Source organism: Synchiropus splendidus, chromosome 7, assembly GCF_027744825.2.
Source record: "Synchiropus splendidus isolate RoL2022-P1 chromosome 7, RoL_Sspl_1.0, whole genome shotgun sequence".
Taxonomy (NCBI): Eukaryota; Metazoa; Chordata; class Actinopteri; order Syngnathiformes; family Callionymidae; genus Synchiropus; species Synchiropus splendidus.
In genome coordinates, this window is record NC_071340.1 from 4,998,585 (window position 1) to 5,021,589 (window position 23,005).

The 23,005-nt window shown below is 42.6% G+C and overlaps 3 protein-coding genes across 3 annotated transcripts; 2 read left to right on the top strand and 1 right to left on the bottom strand.

Annotated features, from left to right (window-relative positions):
- Nucleotides 1–185: 185 nt before the first annotated feature.
- cenatac (centrosomal AT-AC splicing factor) lies at nt 186–8,695 on the bottom strand. The gene is made up of 11 exons (XM_053870859.1): nt 8,470–8,695; nt 8,092–8,258; nt 6,915–7,013; nt 6,784–6,850; nt 6,632–6,694; nt 6,372–6,439; nt 6,193–6,298; nt 6,077–6,104; nt 1,488–1,589; nt 1,083–1,215; nt 186–676 (listed from the first exon to the last, which is right to left on the bottom strand). The coding sequence occupies exons 1-11, from the start codon at nt 8,584–8,586 to the stop codon at nt 598–600; spliced, it is 1,029 nt and encodes a 342-aa protein (XP_053726834.1). The 5' UTR covers nt 8,587–8,695; the 3' UTR covers nt 186–597.
- A 244-nt stretch (nt 8,696–8,939) lies between these two features.
- On the top strand, nt 8,940–10,754 carry LOC128763097 (gastrula zinc finger protein XlCGF8.2DB-like). Its single transcript, XM_053871889.1, has 2 exons — nt 8,940–9,323; nt 9,627–10,754. The coding sequence occupies exons 1-2, from the start codon at nt 9,152–9,154 to the stop codon at nt 10,580–10,582; spliced, it is 1,128 nt and encodes a 375-aa protein (XP_053727864.1). The 5' UTR covers nt 8,940–9,151; the 3' UTR covers nt 10,583–10,754.
- Nucleotides 10,755–11,400: 646 nt separating this feature from the next.
- LOC128762301 (zinc finger protein 665-like) lies at nt 11,401–20,368 on the top strand. Its single transcript, XM_053870466.1, has 5 exons — nt 11,401–11,680; nt 12,045–12,311; nt 13,271–13,980; nt 18,334–18,532; nt 18,783–20,368. The coding sequence occupies exons 1-5, from the start codon at nt 11,494–11,496 to the stop codon at nt 20,048–20,050; spliced, it is 2,631 nt and encodes an 876-aa protein (XP_053726441.1). The 5' UTR covers nt 11,401–11,493; the 3' UTR covers nt 20,051–20,368.
- Nucleotides 20,369–23,005: the final 2,637 nt, after the last annotated feature.

Here is a 23,005-nt window from a genome sequence, read left to right on the forward strand (position 1 = left end):
AGCCATACTTACGATTCAAATTACGTTACCACATCCTCATCAACAGTGAAGATTTAAAATGTAAGCCTCAGAATGGATCAAATCATTATTTCATCAGCGCCATCTGTTCCATGTTCACAACGTTGACCCACTAGAGTCAGGCCTGGCTCGACCCAGTTCTGACAGATCTTTCTTGAAGCGGGACACCTTTCGCAAGTACGTTGTAGTTTCTAAGATCACCTCAATAAAGCCATAGAAAGCTGAAAAAAATTTTACGGGAGCACAAAAGAAATAATAATCAAAGAATGATCGTTGACATTATCGGTAATTACAAGCTTGATTGACGTGCAACGAGGTGGGAAAAAGGTTCAATAAAACAATTTACAAAATATTTAAAAATCACCGACCGAAAAAGACAACACTTACATGAGATTTTTATTGTCATGTATCGTTGAGTGAATAGCGACACCTGGTGTTCAGTTTATTATATACACAAAACTTATGCCGACATTATCTTTGAAAAACACTGCCATAGGAAATAAAAGGTGGAAGTAGGAGTGCATGAATACACCAAGGAGGGAGACGTTCAGTAGCCATTCCACCTTCACTTCACACTTTTCAGTACTGCTTCTTTGATCCCTGGGTGCCACTCCTCTTCCTCTTTCTTTTCTGGCCTTCTTCTTGTCTGAATTGATGCCTGTCAGAGAATAAGAAATCTTTCTGATGATGAAAACCAAGAGGAGCTCTGACCACAGTTATATATGATGTATATTCTTTAACAACAAGAATTACTCAATATATTCTGTACACACATTGTTAATTAACCACCGCTTCGTCCTGTTCACTGTTGCGGGGAGTGCTGGAGTGTAGCGGTCATTGGGTAAGAGGCGGAAATACACCCTGAACAGCTTGCCAGTCCATCGCAGGGCACACACGCACATGCAGCATGTCCGGAGACCGGAGAACACGGTAAAAACCCACGCGCAACAATATATGCTTTGCATTTTTATAGGAGGTGGATCATTGTGACATTTTTAGCTCACAAGCTGCAAAAGTGTGGGCACCCATGACTCAGAAGGCTTCTGACATGGTCTCACACACACCTGGACTGCCAGCGCCGGCCACTGTTCCACACACGCCCGAAAGATGGAAGCCAGTTGGCGTCTGTGTTTGAGCTGTGATCAAAGTTGGCGCCGACTCGGTTTGGTGGGAGTTTCTTTGACTTTTCAAGTTCCCCTGGGGAAGAAAAAAAACAACTTTATTGTCAGGATCAAGGACCATGGTCAGTTGAACATTAATGACCATATAGAGTACTAGCAGAGACACAAGGACAACAAACTGACCATATTCAAAAAGCCAAAGTGAATGGAAAAGACTTCTGACTGACTGTGTGAATATAGCTTCAGTTTAAAGAGCTAATGGTGAATTAAACATCATCTACATTGTCCCCTCTTTCATCTCTCTGGTCAAATATCAGCCAGTCCATCTTTAAGTGTCAAATGTCTTACTCTGTTTGATGAATCCTTGAACAGACGGACCGATCTCAGCTTGTGCTGAAGAAGCAGATGTTCCTTCTTGTGGATCATCCTGAAGCCAGGGTGGGACGGCACCTATTAAAGATAGCACCATTCAATCACTTCAGCAAAAAAATGTTCAACTACATTTCAGAAAGTCCCAAACACATTATTGACTTTTTAGAGATTAAGAATAATAATAATTTAAAAAAATAATAGAAAATATATACTGGATACTGGTGTTGGCTTCCAGTAATCAAACATCTTTGCATGTGACCCAGGATGGATTCAGCACAGAACCAAACGTTCTTTACTTCATCAATTTCAAGTAACATTCACATTGTTTAGGAGACAGATCATTTTCATGATCAAAGAGTTGATGATGTTTCCACCGATGCTCGTACCAAATGATGCATGAAGCATCTGGCTCTCGTCTGGTTATAGCCGATAACACAGCTGGCTAACAACTGTTGATGAAGATGGCACTATCAATTCCATCCGACATTGCCAGTGTTTTCTCTCTTCATCTTTATTATCAGCATGAAAGGAGGGAAGTCCCCACCTTCCCATCCATCCATTCTCATGCACTTATCCGTTGTCGGGTTTCGGGTGCAGCAGCTTCAAATAGTCAAGCCAAACACCCTTCTCCCGGTCAACATCCACCAGCTCTGACTGGGGGATGCTGAGACGCTCCCAGGCCAGTGAAGAGATACAACCCCTCGGCCTCCTCCCGGCTGACTGGTCTGAAACATCTCCAAAGGGAGGCGTCCAGGGGGCATCCTCAGGCGATGCCTGAACCACTTTAACTGACTCCTCTCAATGTGAAGAAGCTCTTCTCCGAGTCACCCCCGAGTGACAGAATGTCTGACACCATCTCTAAACCACATACTCCGTCGAGCAACCTAGTATTTGATCAATCTTTGACTTCAGCTGGTTCTTTTCTATCGCAGTGCTTAGTCAGTCTAGCTAAACAGCACCAGAAAGACCTACACTGGCTGCAGCAACTTGAAAAAATTGTGGTAGTATTGGTTCCACCTTCCGTGCCACCCCTGACAAAGCCATCAACAAGACAAGCAAGAAGTCCACAAACATTACAGTCGTTATCCAGTCGACAGAAGACAGCAGGGTCAAACATTGCTTCTTTCCAGGAAAAAACCCACTATCTTTCACTCTGTAATACCAGTAAAGAGATGCATCAGCCAGACCATAAAATAAAGGCCAACATTTTCTGAGCTTCCAAAAGAGCTGTTCAGCTTCAGGTGGGGGTCAAATGAAAATGTCACATAACATCCATTCTCTCTAGAAAAGCACGTTCTGTATCAATGCATTGGAGTTTACATTCCTTCTGACAGATCTCTGGTCGCTGATGCAGTGCAAGGGATTCTGAGGACCATTAAGATTTTCTTGCTCAACCATGTCTGCCTCTTCAGTACCTCACGTTTCACGATGAGGTTTTGGTTGCAATCCTGTTAAAAGCTCGCCTGGTGGAAATGTATGGTAACATCATCGCATTCATCCATTCATCTAATCTATTACTCCGCAGTTTCTGTGAATCATCCACACTTGCACTGCATCTTGCATCCACACTACAGATTAACGGCGGCAGACACTAACAGACTCAACAAACTAATCCGCAAAGCTGGTGATGTGGTGGGGTTGAAACTGGACTCCTTGGAGACGGTTATGGAGAGAAGGATGCTCCTGAAACTAAAGAGCATCCTGGACAACATCACCCACCCCCTCCATCAGCTCCTGGTCCAATACAGTAGCACGTGGACCAACAGATTGAGACTACCCACCTCAAAGACTGAGCGCCACAGGGGGTCCTTTCTTCCTGTGGTAATAAAACTGTACAATTCATCCCTGAAAAACTACAGTGAAGGATTCTTTCGTTTTTTCTGTTCATTCTGTCCTTGAATCTGCTTTTTCTTGCACATTGTTTTTAAGCTCTTTTGTATAGCTTTTTGCACTTTATATTATTTCTTTTTCATTTTATTGCGATATGTTGTGTACAGAGCATGTTACGAACATAATTTCCCTTGGGATTAATACAAATTTCTGATTCTGATTCTGATTGATGTGCTAAATGACTCCAGCTCCAGCAACATTTCCCCATTAAAGGAAGAATAAAGGCACTACATCTACCAGTTTTTGAGCTTCCTTGCAGCTTCTCATGTGACACAAACATTTGTAACTGTTGCTTCAATCTTTTTTTCTCTTTCAGAGCAACAGTTTGCTCAGTAACATTGTGTCTCGGCGCTGTCACGTGTGTCCTTTCAGTTGCAGTACACTTTCTGTGCAATTAATTTCACCATTCCAGTTCACAGTTAGAAACTAACTTACTCACCCATCACATTTAGCTGAATCCTTTCTGCATTCATGTTCCTCTGTGTCACAATGAACCTGTTGTCCAGACAACTCCATGCCTCTTCCATTCATTCCACTTATTTGCACAACACCTCGTCTCCATTTCAATTTGATCTAAACGTGACATGTATCAAGCAGTTTTAAGAGTTCATCCTGCAGCTACACATTCAGGGGTCACCCGCCTATCGCAAAGTGAGAATACATGAACACTTCATACATCCTGTGATTTTACTCTCTCAGCGAAGTGTTCATAGGAGTGTCTTGACTAAGGTTGTGGATAGGTATTTCGCCATTTCTCTCGCTGTCCCTGCCAGCACCAATGCCACAGACAGCACCTCCTTACATTTCTCCATCTCTTGTCGAGGTAATGACTTCATTTTACCAGGTTTCATGAGGCTTTGTTTTGTTGCAGCTTGGTGGGACTCCAGTGGCTAACCATCCTCTGCTACCCACTAGTGCTCCACGATAAATCATTGAAAGTTTCACTCGTGACATGACCGCGGTAGTGATTGGATAGCTCAGCAACAGGATAGAAACTGAAGACAAACCGGGAACTAGTTACAAGAATCAGCCCACCAAACAGTCTCAAAACAAACTTGGTATGAAAAAAGGCTCACATTCGATTGTGTGGCTGTATTTTGGACTCAAACAGGTCACGAGCGTCAGTCTCAAATGATTTGCGAGATGTCTTTTTCACTCAGCTCGGCAAGGTAACACCGCAAATTAGGGATGCTTGATCGATCAGTCACAGATCGTGATCGGCAGATATCAGCGTGATCGGTGAATGCCGATCACTACCTGTCATTGCCGAGCCCAACTGATCACGTGTGACAGCCGGCGCTCTGATGAAGCCCCGCTGACTGTGATGCGTCAGCTCCTCCCAGCTCGCACCTCACTCAGCAGCAGTCTGTCACTTAAAGTTTGCATCCTGCAGCACATGCACGGGAAAATGCTGTGCAGGAAAGCGCGATTAAATGAAATGCACCATTTAAAGCACCAGCACTTGACTGAGAACGGAGTGTTTTACAGGCTTGTGACAGTAAGACCGCTGATTCCTCAGCAGCAGGTTGTTAACGCAGCTGACATTTAGCAACACCCACCAGTCTGAGGGTGACTGAACGCTAAGCTAATTGCCCAAGAAATAATCATTAATTTCACCGAGCTAGATGAGCAGCCTTTCTCAGGTGTTGTTTATGCGGTGACGGTAGTCAGGTTGTAGTCAGGTGCAGCATTTGTCAGCAACCTGAGTCTGAAACCTTTGAAAACGTCCTTACATAAATGCTGTGCTCTCTGTTTAGCTACAAGCAGCCAATATGTCAATATTTCACAGATATAGCAAAGTGTCAAGAGATTCACCAAACTGCGACGCCTCACATCAAATGTTTTTCAGTTGTCCTTTTGACATAATAGTTGCTATATTCTGCATTGTTTTTTTTTCTATTTTTTTGCTTTCTTGAAGAGGTATATTAAAACAAATTAAAATGATTTAGTGGTTCATGTTTTCACATCATGTACGCCGAAGGTCTCATTTTGATTACAAATTCATTGTCAATCCACGTGATCGGTATTGTGATCGGCAGCAAAAACCCTGATCGAAGCATCCCAACCACAGATCTTCATCAGCACCTCAAACGTCACATGTTTGGTGCGGCAACTTTATTTTGTTATGGTTTGTGTGCAATACACTTGATATGTCATAAGGAAAAGAACTCGTGGCAGAGAATTGTGATAATTGAATTGCAATAATTTTAGGTTTATTTTGACCACTATCTTCGCAAAACGATCTCAAAATAAAAGTACATTCTGAAATACATGAGGAAGAGGTGACAATGACAGAAGAGCAGAGGGAATGAATACCAGCTGAATTTCAGCACCCCAACGAAGCTGAGTGGCGGCAATGGGGCAAATCACAATAGTGATCAAAACCTATTTTTAATCAAAACAAAATACCCAACAAACTCTGTGTAAATGAATAGACAAAAAATTACACATGGAAAACAGGGTTTCTACGTTGCCAATTTTAACCCAAAATAATTAAGACACCACTCCCCTGCACACAGACTCACAAGAAGTAAATAATTCTAAAAACATCTAGTTCACAACTCTATGGAGACACATCAGAAGCTTGTATCATAGAGAAGTGAATTTGAATCGCACATAGTCAGTGAAGTCATGGTTATATTTGTTGAAATATAAACCAGAAGACTGTTACTCACCCGTGTGAACATTTCCTGTCGTGGAGTCCTGGGATGAAAAAATTATAGAAATAAAAATAAATAATCCATGTTTCATTGTTGAGAAAAAATGGTGGTACTGAATTTGATTGGTTTACCTGATGACCGATGAACGTCAACCCATGCTCCGCTGAAGACCACACGACCTCAGAGTCCTCAAAGTGTTCCAACTGCTGGTGTGGTCCCTGAGACATAGACTGACACCTTTTCCCCAATTCACAACAGGTTATTTCACAGTGAGAAGTAACAATAATGCCACAGATAAATCTAACTGTACCTGCCGACGCCTTTCGGTTGTTTAACAGCGCCATTGGGTGTGTTGGATAAGTCAGCCTCTGTCTCATGCTGGTGTTGATTGAGGAAATGCCAACAGTGGTTCACACATTCATCTCATTTCCAATGCATATTTACATCTAAACTTTCTATACACAGTAAAAGAAAATGTCCAGTATGGAGAAGATAAAAACCACAGAATTCATTGGATTGTCATCAAGTCCACCATGATGGATACTGCCAATGCATCCCTGGAAAACAAACCTCTGAGAATGACTGCAGCATTTCTTGGCGTTTCATCTCCTGCACACGAATTTTTTCAGTTTGCTGCAATGAGACACACACACTTAGTATACTACCTCTTAAAGCAAAGGTTCAGCTTCAATGACATGAGGTGACATGAAGATGCGTGTTACCTGTTTGACAAAGTGGTCCTCTTTCTCTTCGAAGTTCTCCAGTACGCGTCTCACCTCCGTTTTAAACCTGAAGAAGAAAGCCATTTTTTATATCAATTCTTGAGAACTAGCACTAAGATTGTCAAGCCTACTTTTCAATCTCCTCCTCAGTGAAGATCACTCTGTCTCTCAGTTTGGGATCGGCATTGTTTTCCCACCAGAATTTATGAGTGTTTTTCCTGTGATCTGGCCTGAAAGCACATTTATTTGAAATGTTAAAATAGAAAACAACAATATGAAAAAGGTCAGTGCTTTAACTTAGTCAGGTGAAATGGTGATAGATTATTCTTTATTCATATGACATTGTCACTTCTAGGACTTGTTTCCTGAATCTCTACGTCCTCAACAAACTGTACCCAGTTGTCCATTTGTGGGCCCTGACCTGTGATTCAATAGAGGGGGCGTACAAGTACTACACCATGAAGATGCTCCATTTTAACTTTATTGCTATATTAATTCCTTCCCTATTGGAAATCTTGTGACTATTAATGCTACATAAAGGAATATCTGTGGCACAGATGGTTAGGATGAACCCTATACTATGCTTGTGGGAGAAGTCTATAAAATAAAAGGCAATATCAAAAATGGACACATGGGTTGATGATGAAACCAATTGCAGATGAAAACCATTTCTCATGTGTATTTGTGCTGCTTGGAGAATGCAAACCTCCCTAAATGAAACCCCCAACAATGCACTCCTATTCAACTGTATTTTTGTGGCTAGAGCTGTTAAAATGTTGGAAATTATGGCAGAAAAAGTGAACAAATTATCTCCGGGGGTAATTTGCTAATATCGGGTTTCGTGAAAATAATGTAAATACTTCAAATGTGAATTCACATCTTTAAACAGGCTTAATAGGCTTTATTCGACAATTTTTTGTCATAATCAAAACTAAACCTAATTTTATATTTGCGTTTTTGTTGTTATGAGTGCTGCAAACACAACGAATGGCTCTTTCATTCATTGAAAAAATATATATTTGAGAAGACTTGGTCTAAACCGCACCCTGGGAGGTCCCTTCACTCTAGCTGCAACTGACATCTCAGTCGTCTACACCCTGTGGTACTCTCTTCTCCACAGTGTTTCTTGTGTTTTCACTACCATTCTCTTGCCTGCATCTTCACTCACAAGTGATCCCTTAGTAGTCACTGCAGTTCCAATCACCACCCTAGCTCGTTCAGTGTAACTGTCAACATTCTACAATGCTACACAGGCCCATTAATATGTACTCAGAGTAAAGCTCTAACCAGTCATCTGGGTATGCTTACTTAGCCATATGTTCCAACAGTCCTCCCCATATTACTGTCATGTTGCCATCCGTGATGTTTCGCTCTACTTCTAGTTGACAGCAGTAGCACCAGAACTTGTCCATGTGCTGGGTGACGTCGAAGGTCTCCACCAGGGGTGTTTTCAGTGTGCGACGAGCTTCCTTCACCTGAAAAACATCACCAGTACGATGAAACGGTCCAACACATTTTGACATTCATGGCTGCTAGCAGGTTGGTTTAAACAAGTGGCTAACACGTATAGATTGCACCATTAAAGACATTTAAACAAGCGACTTCCATGCTATTATTAACCTCTGTGCTATTTTACAACACTGTGATCATGCAGCCTTACAACAAAAAGGTGAAGGTCGCAATTACCTTTTCAAAGAATTTCAGAAGGACCACTCTTAGTTTGCTTTGGTGGGTTTTACTGAAAATATGCGACTTCCCGTTGAACGATGTATGTCGACAAATGGCACAGTAATGCGCACCCATTTAGAGTCAATTGCTAATTCGACAAATCGGACAGAATTTCACTGATACAAACGGACTCAACGACCAACGCTAGAAATGCAACTATCGTTAGCGCTTCGTGGTGCGTCACAACATGAGTCCCCGGAAACATACACTGGACTACATATGTTCTGCTAGGTCTATTTGTGACAAAGCCAGAATTTTAAATCACAGTTCAAACAATAATAAAGGAACTATAACGGAGAGTAATTCAAATACACAAATAAATGCTTTAAAAATAAATGAATAGGAAAATAAAAATATATATTTAAAAACACCACCTTTGGCCATGGGTGGCAGTGTTGCGATCTACAACTCGTTTTGACCCCCAATCGCTTCGTGGAAGAAGAAACTGTCGCAACAAAGGGGGAGAAGAATCGAAGCAATTGCGTTTTTTAATTTGAGACATTTCGGGAACAACCGATTATCCAAACTCGTTGGCAAGTCGTTTAACAACAACATTAATGCTATCGATTATTCACAAGGCGGACGAATAAAGGACTGTTCCCGCACGAACTCGCCGTTAACCCGCTAGCACCATCTCATAATGCCTTCCATTGTGTTTTTGCGAAAGTTTGTGAACCAGAAATTAAATTCTGCTGTGGAAGAAATACTCACAGTGTTTGAAAAAACGATCTGCGAGTACCAAGATGAGATTGATCACCAGCGCAGATTGTTGGAGGCTGCTCGGAAACCCTCTAATAACACGCTGCAGATAGGTGGGTGTTTACTTCATATTAAGAGTACACGTCTGTTTGACCATGCTCTGCTAAACAGTGTAAATTGTGTGCGTCAGTGTAAAGAGATCGCCAGTGGGGCTAGATAGGTTGTCAATCTCTTCTGGACTGTCAACCTTTCCAGAGTATCCATTAAAAACTTGATTAGATTAGATTAGATGGCTGTTATTAGTATGTGATATATCTGAATTTGTAGCTGTCTTCACTTATTGTTGTGTACCATAGTCACTTGCCCTGTGTATTAAAATATGTCGGTTAATAAGCCATATTATTTTATTCTTCCAGAGCAACAAGAGAAGATCACCCACTTGGATCGTGAGGAACAGATGGAGCCACAGATCAAAAAGGAAATGTGTCTGGATGAAGTGGAGATAAAGCAGGAGATGGACTGCATTCTGGTGACGACTGTGGGTGAAGAAAGTTACGAAGAGGACGAGTCAACTCTTCATTTGAGTCCTGATGAAACAGAAAATGTAGAACAGAATGTTGACGAGTTCATGACCCCATCCTCGCATTATACTGTGCACCCAGAGGCCCCTGAATCTAATATGGATGGTCCCAGTATGTCCAGTACAATTCTGTTACACAAGGCCAGCAAAAGTAAAGACCCTCTGAAATGCCCCTTTTGTGGGAAAATGTATCCGTTTGTTTCTCAACTGAAGAGTCACATGAGGATCCACACAGGCGAGAGGCCATTTAAGTGTTCAACTTGTGGGAAAGGGTTTGCATTCTGCAGCAACTTGAAAAATCACCTGACGACTCATACAGGTGAGAAGCCCTTCACCTGTGTGACTTGTGGGCACTTGTTCTCGTGCAGTCGAAACCTGAAAGAGCACATGAGGACTCATACTGGCGAGAGGCCGTATCTGTGCAACATCTGCGGCAAAACATTCAGCCACGTGTCGACCATGGTAAAACACAAAAGCCTTCACCTGGACAATAACCCGTACTCCTGTGAGACATGTGGGGCTCGCTTTGTGTCGCAGAGGAACTTAATTGAGCACGAGAGAATCCACACAGGAGAGAAGCCGTACGTCTGCGGCATCTGTGGCAAGAAGTTCACGCAGAAGTCAAGTTGGACCAGACACAAAGGAACCCATCTGGAGAACTGTTTACCTTGTCCAACATGTGGGAAGGATTTCAAATCACGGAAAGGCTTGAACAACCATATGAGGATCCACAAGGAAGAGCTGGTGATTGCTGTTGACTCAGATAAAGGAGAATCTGTGGCAACAGAGTAATCTCTTTCACATATTTGGACCTGATACCTGCAGATTATTACTTGTCCAGAGTACCATTGTTTGCATGTAGAATAGGTGTGCAATAGTTTCTTTAACATGGTGCATGTTTTTTATAAAATATATAATAACAATATATTAACCCAGGAATTGTAGTGACTGGAATCTTTGTGTAAGGATGTTAAATAAAAGTAACAACATCTACTGTCTTAATTCATTCATACAGTAACTTTAAAAAACAAATTTAAGATCCATAGCAACGGCTGTCTGTGCACTGGCATGGAAGATGAATCAGCTGGCTTTCAGTGTGAGGCCATGGTTCCCTGTCAGAATACCGTTTGGACTGTTCTGTCCAGGTTGGTGGAGGCATTTTATCTTATGTGTCGTTCCAGAGTGAGGGAAGGATGGAACGAGAGATGGACGGACACCAGATAAATGCACTGTCTTGTTGAGCAAAAAGGCAAAGCTCAACACATGAAGTGAAAACACTCCTACTCTGCATCAGGAAAGCGAGGTGTTGCAGGGTGTCTTATCAACCAGGAGGGTACCCTGTTGTGGACCCAGGACACGCTCGAGAGAGGATGGTTACAGGTGACCTCACAACACCTTGTCATCTCCCAGAAATGCTGGATAGATGATGATAGATGGAAAGAATTTTACACTATTGTCATAACTATGGTCTGAGTAATACAGTTCATATTCTGTTGCTCCTTCAACATAAAGTCCTATTCTATAGTCACAGCCGTGATTTGTTTACACCCCTGTGCTCTAGGTGGCGCTTTTTGCCACCAGTCAGTAACATTAAAGAAGAGAGTCGGAGACGTAAACCGACGTCAGAAGAGCATAGCTTATCATACCGCCACTAACCGAAGATACCCATTTAAAATAACGATTTCATATCAGTCAGTCATTTTATGGACATTTGTGGTGAAACTACGTTAAATATGTCATCGATTACCATTTTACGACATTTTGTGAAGCAGAGACTAACTTCTGCGGCGGAGGAGATATTTGCAGCTTTTGAAAAGATCATTGTGGAGTACCAGGAGGAGATCAGTCGTCAGCGCCAGCTGTTGGATGCTGTTAACCGGCAGCGGGTAGGTAAGTGCGTCATGTACTGTTGAAATCCAAATTCTTACTTTTACTAACCTGGACCCGCGAGTCCAGTCGTTGCAGAGCACTACTTCGTTATTGTGTGTGTGTGTGTGTGTGTGTGTGTGTGTGTGTGTGTGTGTGTGTGTGTGTGTGTGTGTGTGTGTGTGTGTGTGTGTGTGTGTGTGTGTGTGTGTGTGTGTGTGTACCTCATTCTCAAGCGAGTCACTCTCATGGACATGGACAAACATTTCTTGACTTCGTGAAAAACAAACAAAATAAATGAGGGATATCGTAAAGACCACCCCTGAAATCCAAGGAATGTTGACTGATGATTCATGAATCTCATTCTCTTTTTGTGTTGTCTGTCCAGATGCACCTGATAGCATCAGCTGTCACAACCATGGTAGTCAGAACACTGTTCTGGTCAAAATGGAACTGTCAGAGGAAGAGGACAAGCGTCAGATGATGTTTGAGGGATGTTACCACAATGAAGTTGGAGTGCACGATGAAGCCCAGAGTCGGGCAGAAGATGCTGACGCTGCATCTACAAGATATTTATCAACAGAATGCTCCAGTGACCAGCTGCTCCTGTACAGCGCAAATGTTGAGAAGCCTCGATCTCCCTCACAACAGAACGGTGTGTTTATTTCTTTTTCTACTTTTTAACTGTACAATTATATAAGCTAGCTATAGTTTAAGAAATGAATGCCAAGGTTTCCACTACATATAAACGAACGTGGCGGACCGCCATGGTTTCAGAAAAAATATCTCTTTTCATAGATAAAACATGATGGTTTTCGGTGTGTTTTTCATGTATGAATACAGTAAATAATCATCACAATGACTGACGTCTGTTGTTAGCCAAACTCGAGTTGCGAATTCTGCCAGGCATACGAAGAGTCGGACTGTATGAGAACGGCTGCGGATTGGAGAGAGAATTACTTGTGATGAAAAACTAGCATTTTTATTTTCACGACTTCAGTAGGTACCAAAACTTTCCCCTCTCATTCATTGTTTCTTTTCTCTTTTTTTTGTGGGGGTGGGGCCCTCCGTTTCCAAAAATCGTGGCGGAAATCCTGAATGCGATTTCCATGTGAATCTTAAATTTTACACACACACACAAACACACACACACACACACACACACACTATTTTCCAGACTATGAAGTAGAGTGCACCGGAATATTAGCCGCATCCACGGAATTTAAGAAAGAAAATAGATCTTTTTCGTACATAAGCCGCACCGGTCCATGAGCCGCAGGTGCACTGGTGCTGTCTGCACCACAGAAAATGCATGAGGATCACTAGAAGTGATCGTCTCTGTTGGCAGAGCTGCGGTCAGGCCGTCGAAAACAGCTCAATTTTAGCGCTTTAAAGGTAAATAAAACAGCCTGTGATGTCATTGGTTTGATGTGACGTGGCCCAATATTTTTGCCAGCATGACGCTCTTTACACTGTAAAAATGAGGGATGCTCCGAGAGACAGGAAGAGCACTCAGCGGAAGCAGCTGACTTTCCGATTCAGGTCGCCAGAGATCGCGGCATCTTGTATCAATGCTATTGTCTAGTAACTCCATTCTCTCTCATCTCCGTCCAGACGCACAAGAACAGGACACCAATCTGGTTTGTGAGGATCAGAACAACATTCCAGTCAAAGAGGAGGTGAACGAGCGGGAAGGACTGAAGAAGGAAATTGACGCTAGGTCTTTTTTTGAGGAACGTTACAACAGTGAAGATGCTGCTTCTTACTTGTGTTCAATTGAAGAGAATGAAGATGCTGCCACTTCTAACCTGAGTTGTTTATCACCAAAACCCATGGGTGGGAGCCAGACAAACCTGCACAGCACTGCTGCATGTGCAGACTCTGGCTCAAACATTGATCCTACCAACAGACCTTCCTCCCGACCCAAACGCAAATACAAGACTTGTAAAACAAAAGTGCATCTAAAGTGCCCATTTTGTGAGCTGGTCTGCAAATATAACTCACAGCTCATAAGACACATGAGGATCCACACAGATGAGAGGCCGTTCCCATGTGCGATATGTGGAAAATATTTTAAGATTCGCAGACACGTGGAGGAGCATATGCTGATTCACACCGGCGAGAAACCGTACCTGTGCAAAGTCTGTGGGAAGAGCTTCACACATAGGTTCAGCTGGACCAGACACATGAAAAGCCACTCGGGTAACAAGTCATTGTGGTGCATCGACTGTGGGAAGTGGTTCCATGGGCACATGGGTTTTAACAAGCACATGAGGATCCACCGCCAGGAGCAGAACACTAGCGGGACACAAGTAGACTCTGAGGCCACCCAGAGATTCTGACTGGATGAAGTTATTTTATAAAGCAATGTGAACCCCAATCTGCCTCAGTCATTTTTCATACACAGAAAAGCCTGATGATGATTGATCAACTGTCACAACTGTCTATTAAATCACATTCCTTCATCTCAGTGTCATAATAGTTGTTTTTAAATATACACAATCCGAGTGTTGATATACTGTATCTGCAGGGCTGTGGCAAGACATGTTTCAGATGCCTCCATATGCATTTCTTAGCGCTCTTTCAATTATGTGAAAGCTTCCATGGTCATGTGGCACCTTTTGTGTGAACTGATGAAAGTCATAGAACGCACACTCAAAGAATCACACCTCTCGTGCACACGTGAACTCACTCGCACAACAATGGTAAATCTGCCAGCACATGCTGAACCAAGAACACGGTCACATGACAAATGAAATAAAAGACACACTTGCACCAACACATGGTACCTTAATTGTGTTATGAAATATCTCTCATGGATAATAATACAATAGATGGCACCCCACACAACTTGGTCATACTGTATAATAGTAATAATTTTAATAATAGTAGAATATTAATAATAAAGCTTTATTTTAGCGCCTTTTAGAATGCTGTTCACAAAGTACGAGTATTTGCACCTGCTTTGACCACGAAAGAACCTCAGTGAGTTGGAATTGAGAAAAACATACATACATGCAATGTATAAAGTGAGTGCCGCAGAGATTTAAAGGTGGTGGTGCACATTGTGTTTCGGATCTCCTGTTGCAGACTGTTCCAGTGTGGAGGAGTCCTGGCATAAAAAGCTCTGTCACCTCTTTGTTAAGGTCTAAACATAGGGACATTTGAGGGTCATCATCCCATCTGAGGGTCCTGACTGGTTCTAGGGGGGGTCAACCCAAGACGGGCTTTAAAAGTTACCAATAAAATTGATTCTAACATAGACAAGGAGCCAGTGCAGAGTGGCGAACACTGGAGTGGTGTGTTGTTGACTGTTAGAGCCAGTAAGAGTTTGGTGAGTTCTGAACCATCTGGAGGCATGAGAGAGATTTCTTGTTGATGTCGGTGGGGGGAGAGCTACAGTACTCCAGGCTGGAGAATATGAACGCGTGTGCGTTAAGTTGGCAAGTGAGGGCATGAGTTTAATTTTAGAGATCATTTTCAGCTGGAAGAAAAAAAGGAAAAATTGGATTGTGTTTTTTTTAATCTGCGGAGTCCAATAGAACGCAGAGATTTCAGGCTGTAGGAGTTATGCATTTGTAGTGCTGTAACTGCAGCCACTACATGAGCACATGAAGAACAGTAGCCAACAGATGGTGGAGGAGAAGAAATCAACATTTTATCTTTCCACATTTCAGATTGAATAGTGCCTAACCGGTGCAATATTTGTGCAAGCATGCTTTGCTGACACGTTTATCAGTGCACAGCAAACTTCTTATATCTTAAATAGTATTATGTATATTTTACAAAGGTTATGGTAAGCATTTTGTGGGGCATAGAATGGACCCCAAGTGATAGTTTTTGCCACTGCACTACATTAACAAGTAATTTATTTGAATAATTATTTAAGTAGCATAGGCCATTGATGAGGACAGACTTCATATTTTATTAGCATTCTTATGATTTTATGGTCACATTTTTCCAATAACTGATGTAAGTATGCTTCAATGTTATAGTGTGAATAAAAAAAATTTCCATTCACATCCACAACGCACTTGTTGTATGGATGCCATCGCTGAACTGACCAACTGTGTTTGTTCTCATAATTGGTGATGACAGTCACCATAGGTCCAAGACATTATTTTCACATACTTAATAATAATAGAATAATGTTCTCAATGGGTTTTTTTTCTTCACATTTTTCTATCAACCTGGAACTTAGCTAGTGGTCTGCTTGTGACTTCTTGATAAGCACATTGGTGTTGTTGGTGTCAATATATCATCAATTGTAGTACCTAAAACAGTTAGCTGTTAGCTCTGATGAAGCTTCAGTGTGCTAGTCTAAAAGATAATGTAAAAGAGGACCATGTGATGTTTCAGTATCAGTCTACTAGCTCACTATAACTTTGGTGTAGCAATGTGATGGTTGTCAAATTTACAGAAACACGCCCACTGCCATGAGTGGCCTGACACCTTATCAATGGTTGACATGAAGGCAAAAGAGGGGTTTTATTGAACCATATCTTGAAGATGGTTCTGACACTGACTTTACAGGCACAGACAATGGCCTGTAATTCCGTCACCTTCGAGGTGTGGTTTCCTCATTATAGGTTCCACAGCGGATTGATAAAAGGTGGAGCATAATCCACCAGAGGTGAGTACGGAGAGTGGGTGCTTATCAAAAGAAAGAAATTCCAATGGTACAAACCCAGATACACCAGGCCTTGGCAAGTAACAAGAACACAAACTCACACATTTACAGTTCAAAAAGGGACAGAGAGTCCAACTGGGTACATAGAGTTCAGTGCACACCTACTTAGCCCCATCAGCAACACTAGCCCAAACTAGGGAAAACCTAGTGTAAAAAAAAAACCTGTACCCAAAACTCAAGACAAAAACTTGAGACGATTTGAAATGAAGGTGGAATTAGACTATCACTGTTAACCCCCTCCATGTCATTACAACTGAAAAGACAAAAACACTGTGCCTTTGACTTCAGTCAGGACAAGCCATTTCATCTTCCTGGTGAGTATGACCCAACCAATATTGATGCAATTGGACTACCTGGACTGAACTTTGTGCATTACTGTACTAGCTGCAGAGAGTTACTAACTTCAGCCGGCTGTTGGCAGAGTGTGTACGTTAACATCTTGCTGCAACCTCCATAACACCATATCAAAACAGAATGTACGTAGATGCATCAACTGCATATGCCGGCGTTTGCTCCACGTTTGCTGACTCTTTATTCCAAACAATACAGCGCCTGTTGTTGAAAGATAGCTAAAGCAATGAAGGGACCGCGAGCCAAGTCAGTTAAATGAAAATCAATGCACAAGAGTAACCAATCCAGTCACGCTGAGAGATCTTTTGAACAATGAAAGGGTGCAGTCACTCAGATCGCCATCACCAGCCTCATAATCCTTTCAATATTTGGATTCTGTGGATGTGGAAAATCGCAGTGGGTCTGAATAAGAGAGCTTTTGGTGCACCCCGGCCATATGAGATGGTGGTTATATGTGGTCTGGAGTCGAATCAGGATGAAGGGGAAACATCTCTGTCCGGCCCACCTGCGGATGGGGGGGGGGGCACTGTACGTCCTGGAGGAGATAGGTAAGAAAAGGAGGTTAAAGGGAAATATATTTTGTTTAGTCACTCATCGCCAGTGACTTTGCATATACATTTTAAAGCGTGCCAATGACTTATTGTTGATGACTTGGGTAAATACACTCACATAGCACATACAGTTCACTCACACCACTCATGAATATAGTGACCTGCGTACCATTCAGCTCAATAATGGTTCCAGGGCTTACCTCACATGTGGAGTCTTCTTATTAAGCTAACCACTTTCCACTCTGCACAATACACGAAGAATGTAACTATTAGGTAATTATGATAAAATCATAATTAGAGTGCAGATTATTTATCATATGTTATTCGCTGATATGATTTTCCATTGAATGCAAACCAGTAGATGCTGAACTTGCTAATGATGAAGTAGGGAAAGGATATCTGTCTCATCTTGTGATGGGTCTGATGAGGTCACCAGGTGAGACAACCAAGGCCCCTGATATGCTGTGGAAGATGTCTGTACAGAAGCAACAGTCTATAAACCTGGTCCACTGTGCTTGGTGTGTGCTTCACATAGTCACATTTTTGAGCAGTGCACCCAGTGTTCTGTCTGCAACACTTTCTACAAGTTATTTAACTGCTACTTTGCCTCATTTTTGACTCAACTCTTGCACAGCAAAAGAACCTGTTTTGGGGAAATCCACAAGACAAAAGTTGGCTATGTGGAGAGGAGAGGTAGGACCAAGAATGTTGGAGGTGGAAGACAAGAGAGACGACCAGTGAGATTCATTGATGTGGTGAACAAGGATACAAAGAGGACAGGTGTGAATGGGAACCAACACCATCGGTTGAGGTGGAGGACGTGCAGTGGTCACCACTGATGGGGCATAATCAAAGAAGAAAGTTGCACACAATTTAACTTCATACTTTTTGAACGTTTTCGATTTAACTAGACATGCTTTATGATGAAAATGAATGGTGTCGAAACTTGAATTTACACGTTCCCAACAGTCTCCACTGGTGGCAGTAATGCACTCCTTCAGCTGTTTGCCGTCTGCCATTAAACAGTAGAAGCTACACGTCACTGTTTCCCGTCGGAAGCTAAATGTTGTTACACCAGGGTTTAGCTGTTGGACATGCACAGTTCCAAAACAATGTCTGGAGTGCTGGATTTAAGGCAGTTTATAAATCAGCGGCTCACCGCTGTCGCTGAAGAAATATTCGGTGTATTGGAAAAAGCGTTCGTCGAGTACGAAGAAGAGATCGATCGACAGCGCAGGCTTCTGGGAGTCATTCGCAGCCCTCGTGTAAAGCTGGAGCGCATCGGTGAGCGAAGTTGAATGGTGACGCCATTGTTTGATTCATTTGGTCAAGTAAAAACATGTACTTAGGCTTATCATTTCTTACGGATGCACTATGTTGAAATGAAAAAAAAAAAAAGTAACTACGTTCATGCCAGGCTTTTCGCTTTTGTCATGGTATCTCCAGCTCCACCATCGTTGGCACTGCAGCCTCTCCTCTCCAGAGGGATATACTTATTTCTGAGAAACTAACTGCCGGTTTGTGTTTCCTCCAGACTTCAAAGCACTGCCCCACAAGGATGAGGAACGTGCCAGTGACCGAAATCAGCGGAAGAGCAACTCTAATTTCGAGGGCGATGATTGCCAGGTGGATCCGCAGATCAATAAAATCATACTGACGGAAGAACATCTAGCAGTGAAGCAGGAAATGGACTTCTACAGTAATGTTGAGCCAATTCTGCCATCAAGATCAGACCAAGCCCCGGTGGTGGAGAATCATCATCAGCAGTTAGAAAAGAGTGCTTCAGAAGAAGGTAATGATGATGAAGATGAAGAGCTGCTCCCTCTTGGATCTCCTACTGGAGATGCAGAGGAGAACCTGTTTTCTTGCAAAATTTGTGACCGGTCTTTTAAAACTGACCTGGCTTTAAAATTACACGCAAGTGCACACATGGGTCAGAAGTCGCACCTTTGCAACACGTGTGGGAGAAGATTCAAAGACTTGACTGCGCTATCGAGACACATGAGGCGCCACACAAGCAAGGAAATCCATCCCTGTAGCCAGTGTGACAAAACATTTAGCGTGCGTTCCACCCTGAAGAGACACATGATGGCCCACTTGAAGGAGAGGCCGTACACTTGTAACGAGTGTGGGAGTTGGTTCCGAAGCAAGTACTCGCTAAAGACCCACATGATGTCTCACACCGGAGAGAAGCCCTTCCACTGCCAAACCTGTGGGAAGGACTTTTTGAGCGCTTACGGACTTCTCATCCACACCCGGATCCATACAGGTGAGAAGCCGTACCCATGTGACGTCTGTGGGCTGGGTTTCCGTGACATCACATCTTTGAATCGCCATGTCAGTACCCACACCAACGCCAGGCCAGTTTCTTGCGAGATTTGCGGTGGGACCTTCAGAGATAACAGCACCTTGAAAATCCACCTTCGGACGCACACTGGTGAGAAGCCTCACAAGTGTGACGTGTGTGGGAAACAATTTGGTCTGATCAAAGTACTGACGAGACACATGAGGACCCATACACGGGAGCGACCATACCCTTGCGGCATCTGCGGCAAAGCATTTGCAGAGCTGTCGACGATCAAGCGGCACATGCTGATCCACACAGATGAGAAGCCCTATTCCTGTGAGGACTGTGGGAAGCTCTTCAGACACAGAGGGAATTTAAAAAGCCACATGAAGTCACACAAGTGTGGGGGCGCACCAGTGGAGCACGTTCGACAGTCTCCCTTTTCTTATGGAGGTTCACTGGAGGAGAAACCGGATACACCAGAAGAGGTTTTTGATATAGTAGTTGTCACCTGACTTGGACAAGCTTAGTAAAATTCAATATGAAACATTCAAAATGAAGCCTCTTACCTTATACTCACATGTGCCACTGTCTCCAGGGGTTCAGGAGGATAGCTTGGACTAGTAAGTATACATAAACGCACATGTATTCAGAAAAGAATAGTCATATTTGTGGAAATACTTAAAACTACAGCTGATGTTGTTGAACAACTACATAGATGTTGAACTGACTGACTACTGACTACTGTGCTGGATTCATTGAAATCAACGCCACATCTTGGACTCATGAAAACAGTTTGTATTCAACTATGTTGTCTTTTTGTCGCTCACTAACCACAGTCCAAAATAAAAGTATTAAAAATGACATATTTGGTCTTGTTTTTTTTTACATTTATATATAATATTTAACATTTAAATATATTTGATATTTATTTTTATTTAAGTCATTTTCAATCAACCACTTCAAACTGTAAAGTATAGGTCTTGGAACACATTTTGTTAATACGACTTCCTGTAGTAAGCATCATCACCGTGATGGTGTTTTCAAGTATTTCTTTCTTATTGGTATGTTAGGTTTCCACTGTTAGTGCATTATTTAAATGGTTTTGGCCAACATTAAATAATACTTTAAATGCAACTGCTCATAATGTGTGCTGTCAAAAGTGGGAGAATCATGTGCTTTTAAGATGATTATTCATTTCCAGGGATCCACTTCAAGAAGCCGGTTCAGCACAGCTGGTAAAAAAAAGTAGACCCGCGGGTGTTCCAACTCTGAACTACTGAGTTTTCGGTTTCTGAATGGTTTTAACGCTTCGTTAAATCAAGTTGCTTCGCAAACACCTTTTCTTTGAGGACAAAAGCCCTCTTCAATGGTGCGCACATTACAGGATTCGCCATGGCAACACATATAAGTGCTTGTTCGGTTTGTCCTCATCGAACAGCGTTGATAGACGAGAACATTTTAGGTACGGGAGAACCGGGAAAGAGTTATCCAGGGGGCGGCATGAGCCACGAAAAAATAAATAAAATCTCACCAGGAGGTCGGGCGCCACCTTACACTAGTGCAACACACTACTGTCACGCTCCAACAGTGACGGTAGGACTGGAAAATTAACTACAAATGAAAATCAGAATATTTCCCAACACTAGCATCGCTCCTCCATAGCTGTCAGCCCATCCTCCCTGGCACGACGACGGGGTCAGAGCTGGGTCATTATTGTTATTTGCATGGTTTGCTTTGCTGAGACAATGAACAAAAAATGAAAAGGAGGCAACAGTGAATTTGGGATTTTTTTTTCACCCAAGATACTGCAGGTGATGGGTCCAATGTTGGCCCAGCACCAGAGGGAGGAGGACCAGGATTCAGGCTGTTCACGCCGTTAACTAACCGGTATTGAGTGAAATTCTTGTGTTCTATTGGGATCTTTGGGAGTATTGTTTGGTTGTTAAAAACACAGTAAATGGCCTAGTCATTTAGTTTGAGATTTCAACAACGATAATGGTAAAATTCATTAATTAAAAAAAAAATGCACAAGAGACGGGAACCGGCAAGCTCTTGAATCACTGGGCTGTGCCACTATTCTCCCGCCAAGTCCCATGACTTGATGCTCAACTGAGTATTACAGCCTGAATTGCAATACCGCAGCTTTGAATAGACTTGGATCGGGATTGGTGACGTAGCGCAAAATGACACTACACTTACGCAGTCGCTCAAAAAAAGCACGTTTAATTTATTCAATAGGGTGGGGAGCGCCGGCGAGGTAGTTTCACCCACTCATTGTACTCATTTATCTAAGCAACTGTGATGAATGAGAGTTGAACACTATAGACAGGCGTGTAGTGGTTTTAGTACAGCAGACCAGCAACAATCTGAAATGTGACTGTTTCCACTAAAATGCCACATATAACTTCCACTTTAAATGTATTCGAAGTTCTTCTTTGTCCCGCCCTCTGCTTGCCGCGTGATACAGGGAAGGCCCGAGTATTTAAAACAAAGTTTTCTGGAAGTTATAGTGATCCTTCAGGCGCAGGGTTTTATTAGGGAGTGATATAGAGGGTTTTCACTGCACGTCATCCAACCCGGAAGCCGCCATGTTGGTGATACTCTTTGCGAACACCCCCATAGACTGTGAATGGAGTGCGCAAAAAACAACAACAAAAACAGAAAGGCTGGTCGAAATGAGTTGGGAGTGACAGGATATACAGAGAGGGACTTAATGAACACGAAAATGCACCACACTTGGAAAAGTTGAGCTTTATTGGTGGTGCAGACCCGTTGGCTCCGTCACTGTGGGTGAACGACGACCCGGATGGTGTGCAGATGGGTCAGGGAACTGTTACACTGAGTCATCAACAAAATTTGCACCTTATGTGAGAATGTGACGTATTTAAATATTTTGACATTTCATTTTGAGTTTGTGCGCTATTTTAGTTTGTGCATTAGTATTTTGTGTGTTTGTGTGTGTGATAGCTTTCTAAGGGAACGTTCTGGAAGCTGTGAATTTTCTTCCGCAGCAATATAATGCACGTGCATTATGCTACACTTTTTCTTTTTTTAATGAGCAAAATATTCTGATGTTATCCAGTTTTGCCATGAAGGTCCTGGTTCAGCTTCGCTAACCACAAGCGTCTCCTTCCTTCCGACAGCTTCTGGCATTGTTCTCCTTGATTTGTAATAACTTTTAGAAGTCGACAAAATTCCAAATGTTTTTCACATTGCGACGGTTCGTACAGCCCAAAACACAACAGCAGTTCCCCATTTTTTTCCAGGAAATGCTGCACAACGGCCTTCAGTACCGTTCTGTGTCGAGCAGTGAGTATCTCCAACATGGCGGCTTCCGGGTTTGATGACGCGCCGTGAAGACCCTCTTTAACATCCAGTCAGGTGCTCATCCTCTCCAGACGGGGATTTCTGCGTGTTGAGTACTTGTGCATTGACAAGCAAAACGGCAAACCTGCTCACGAGCACAG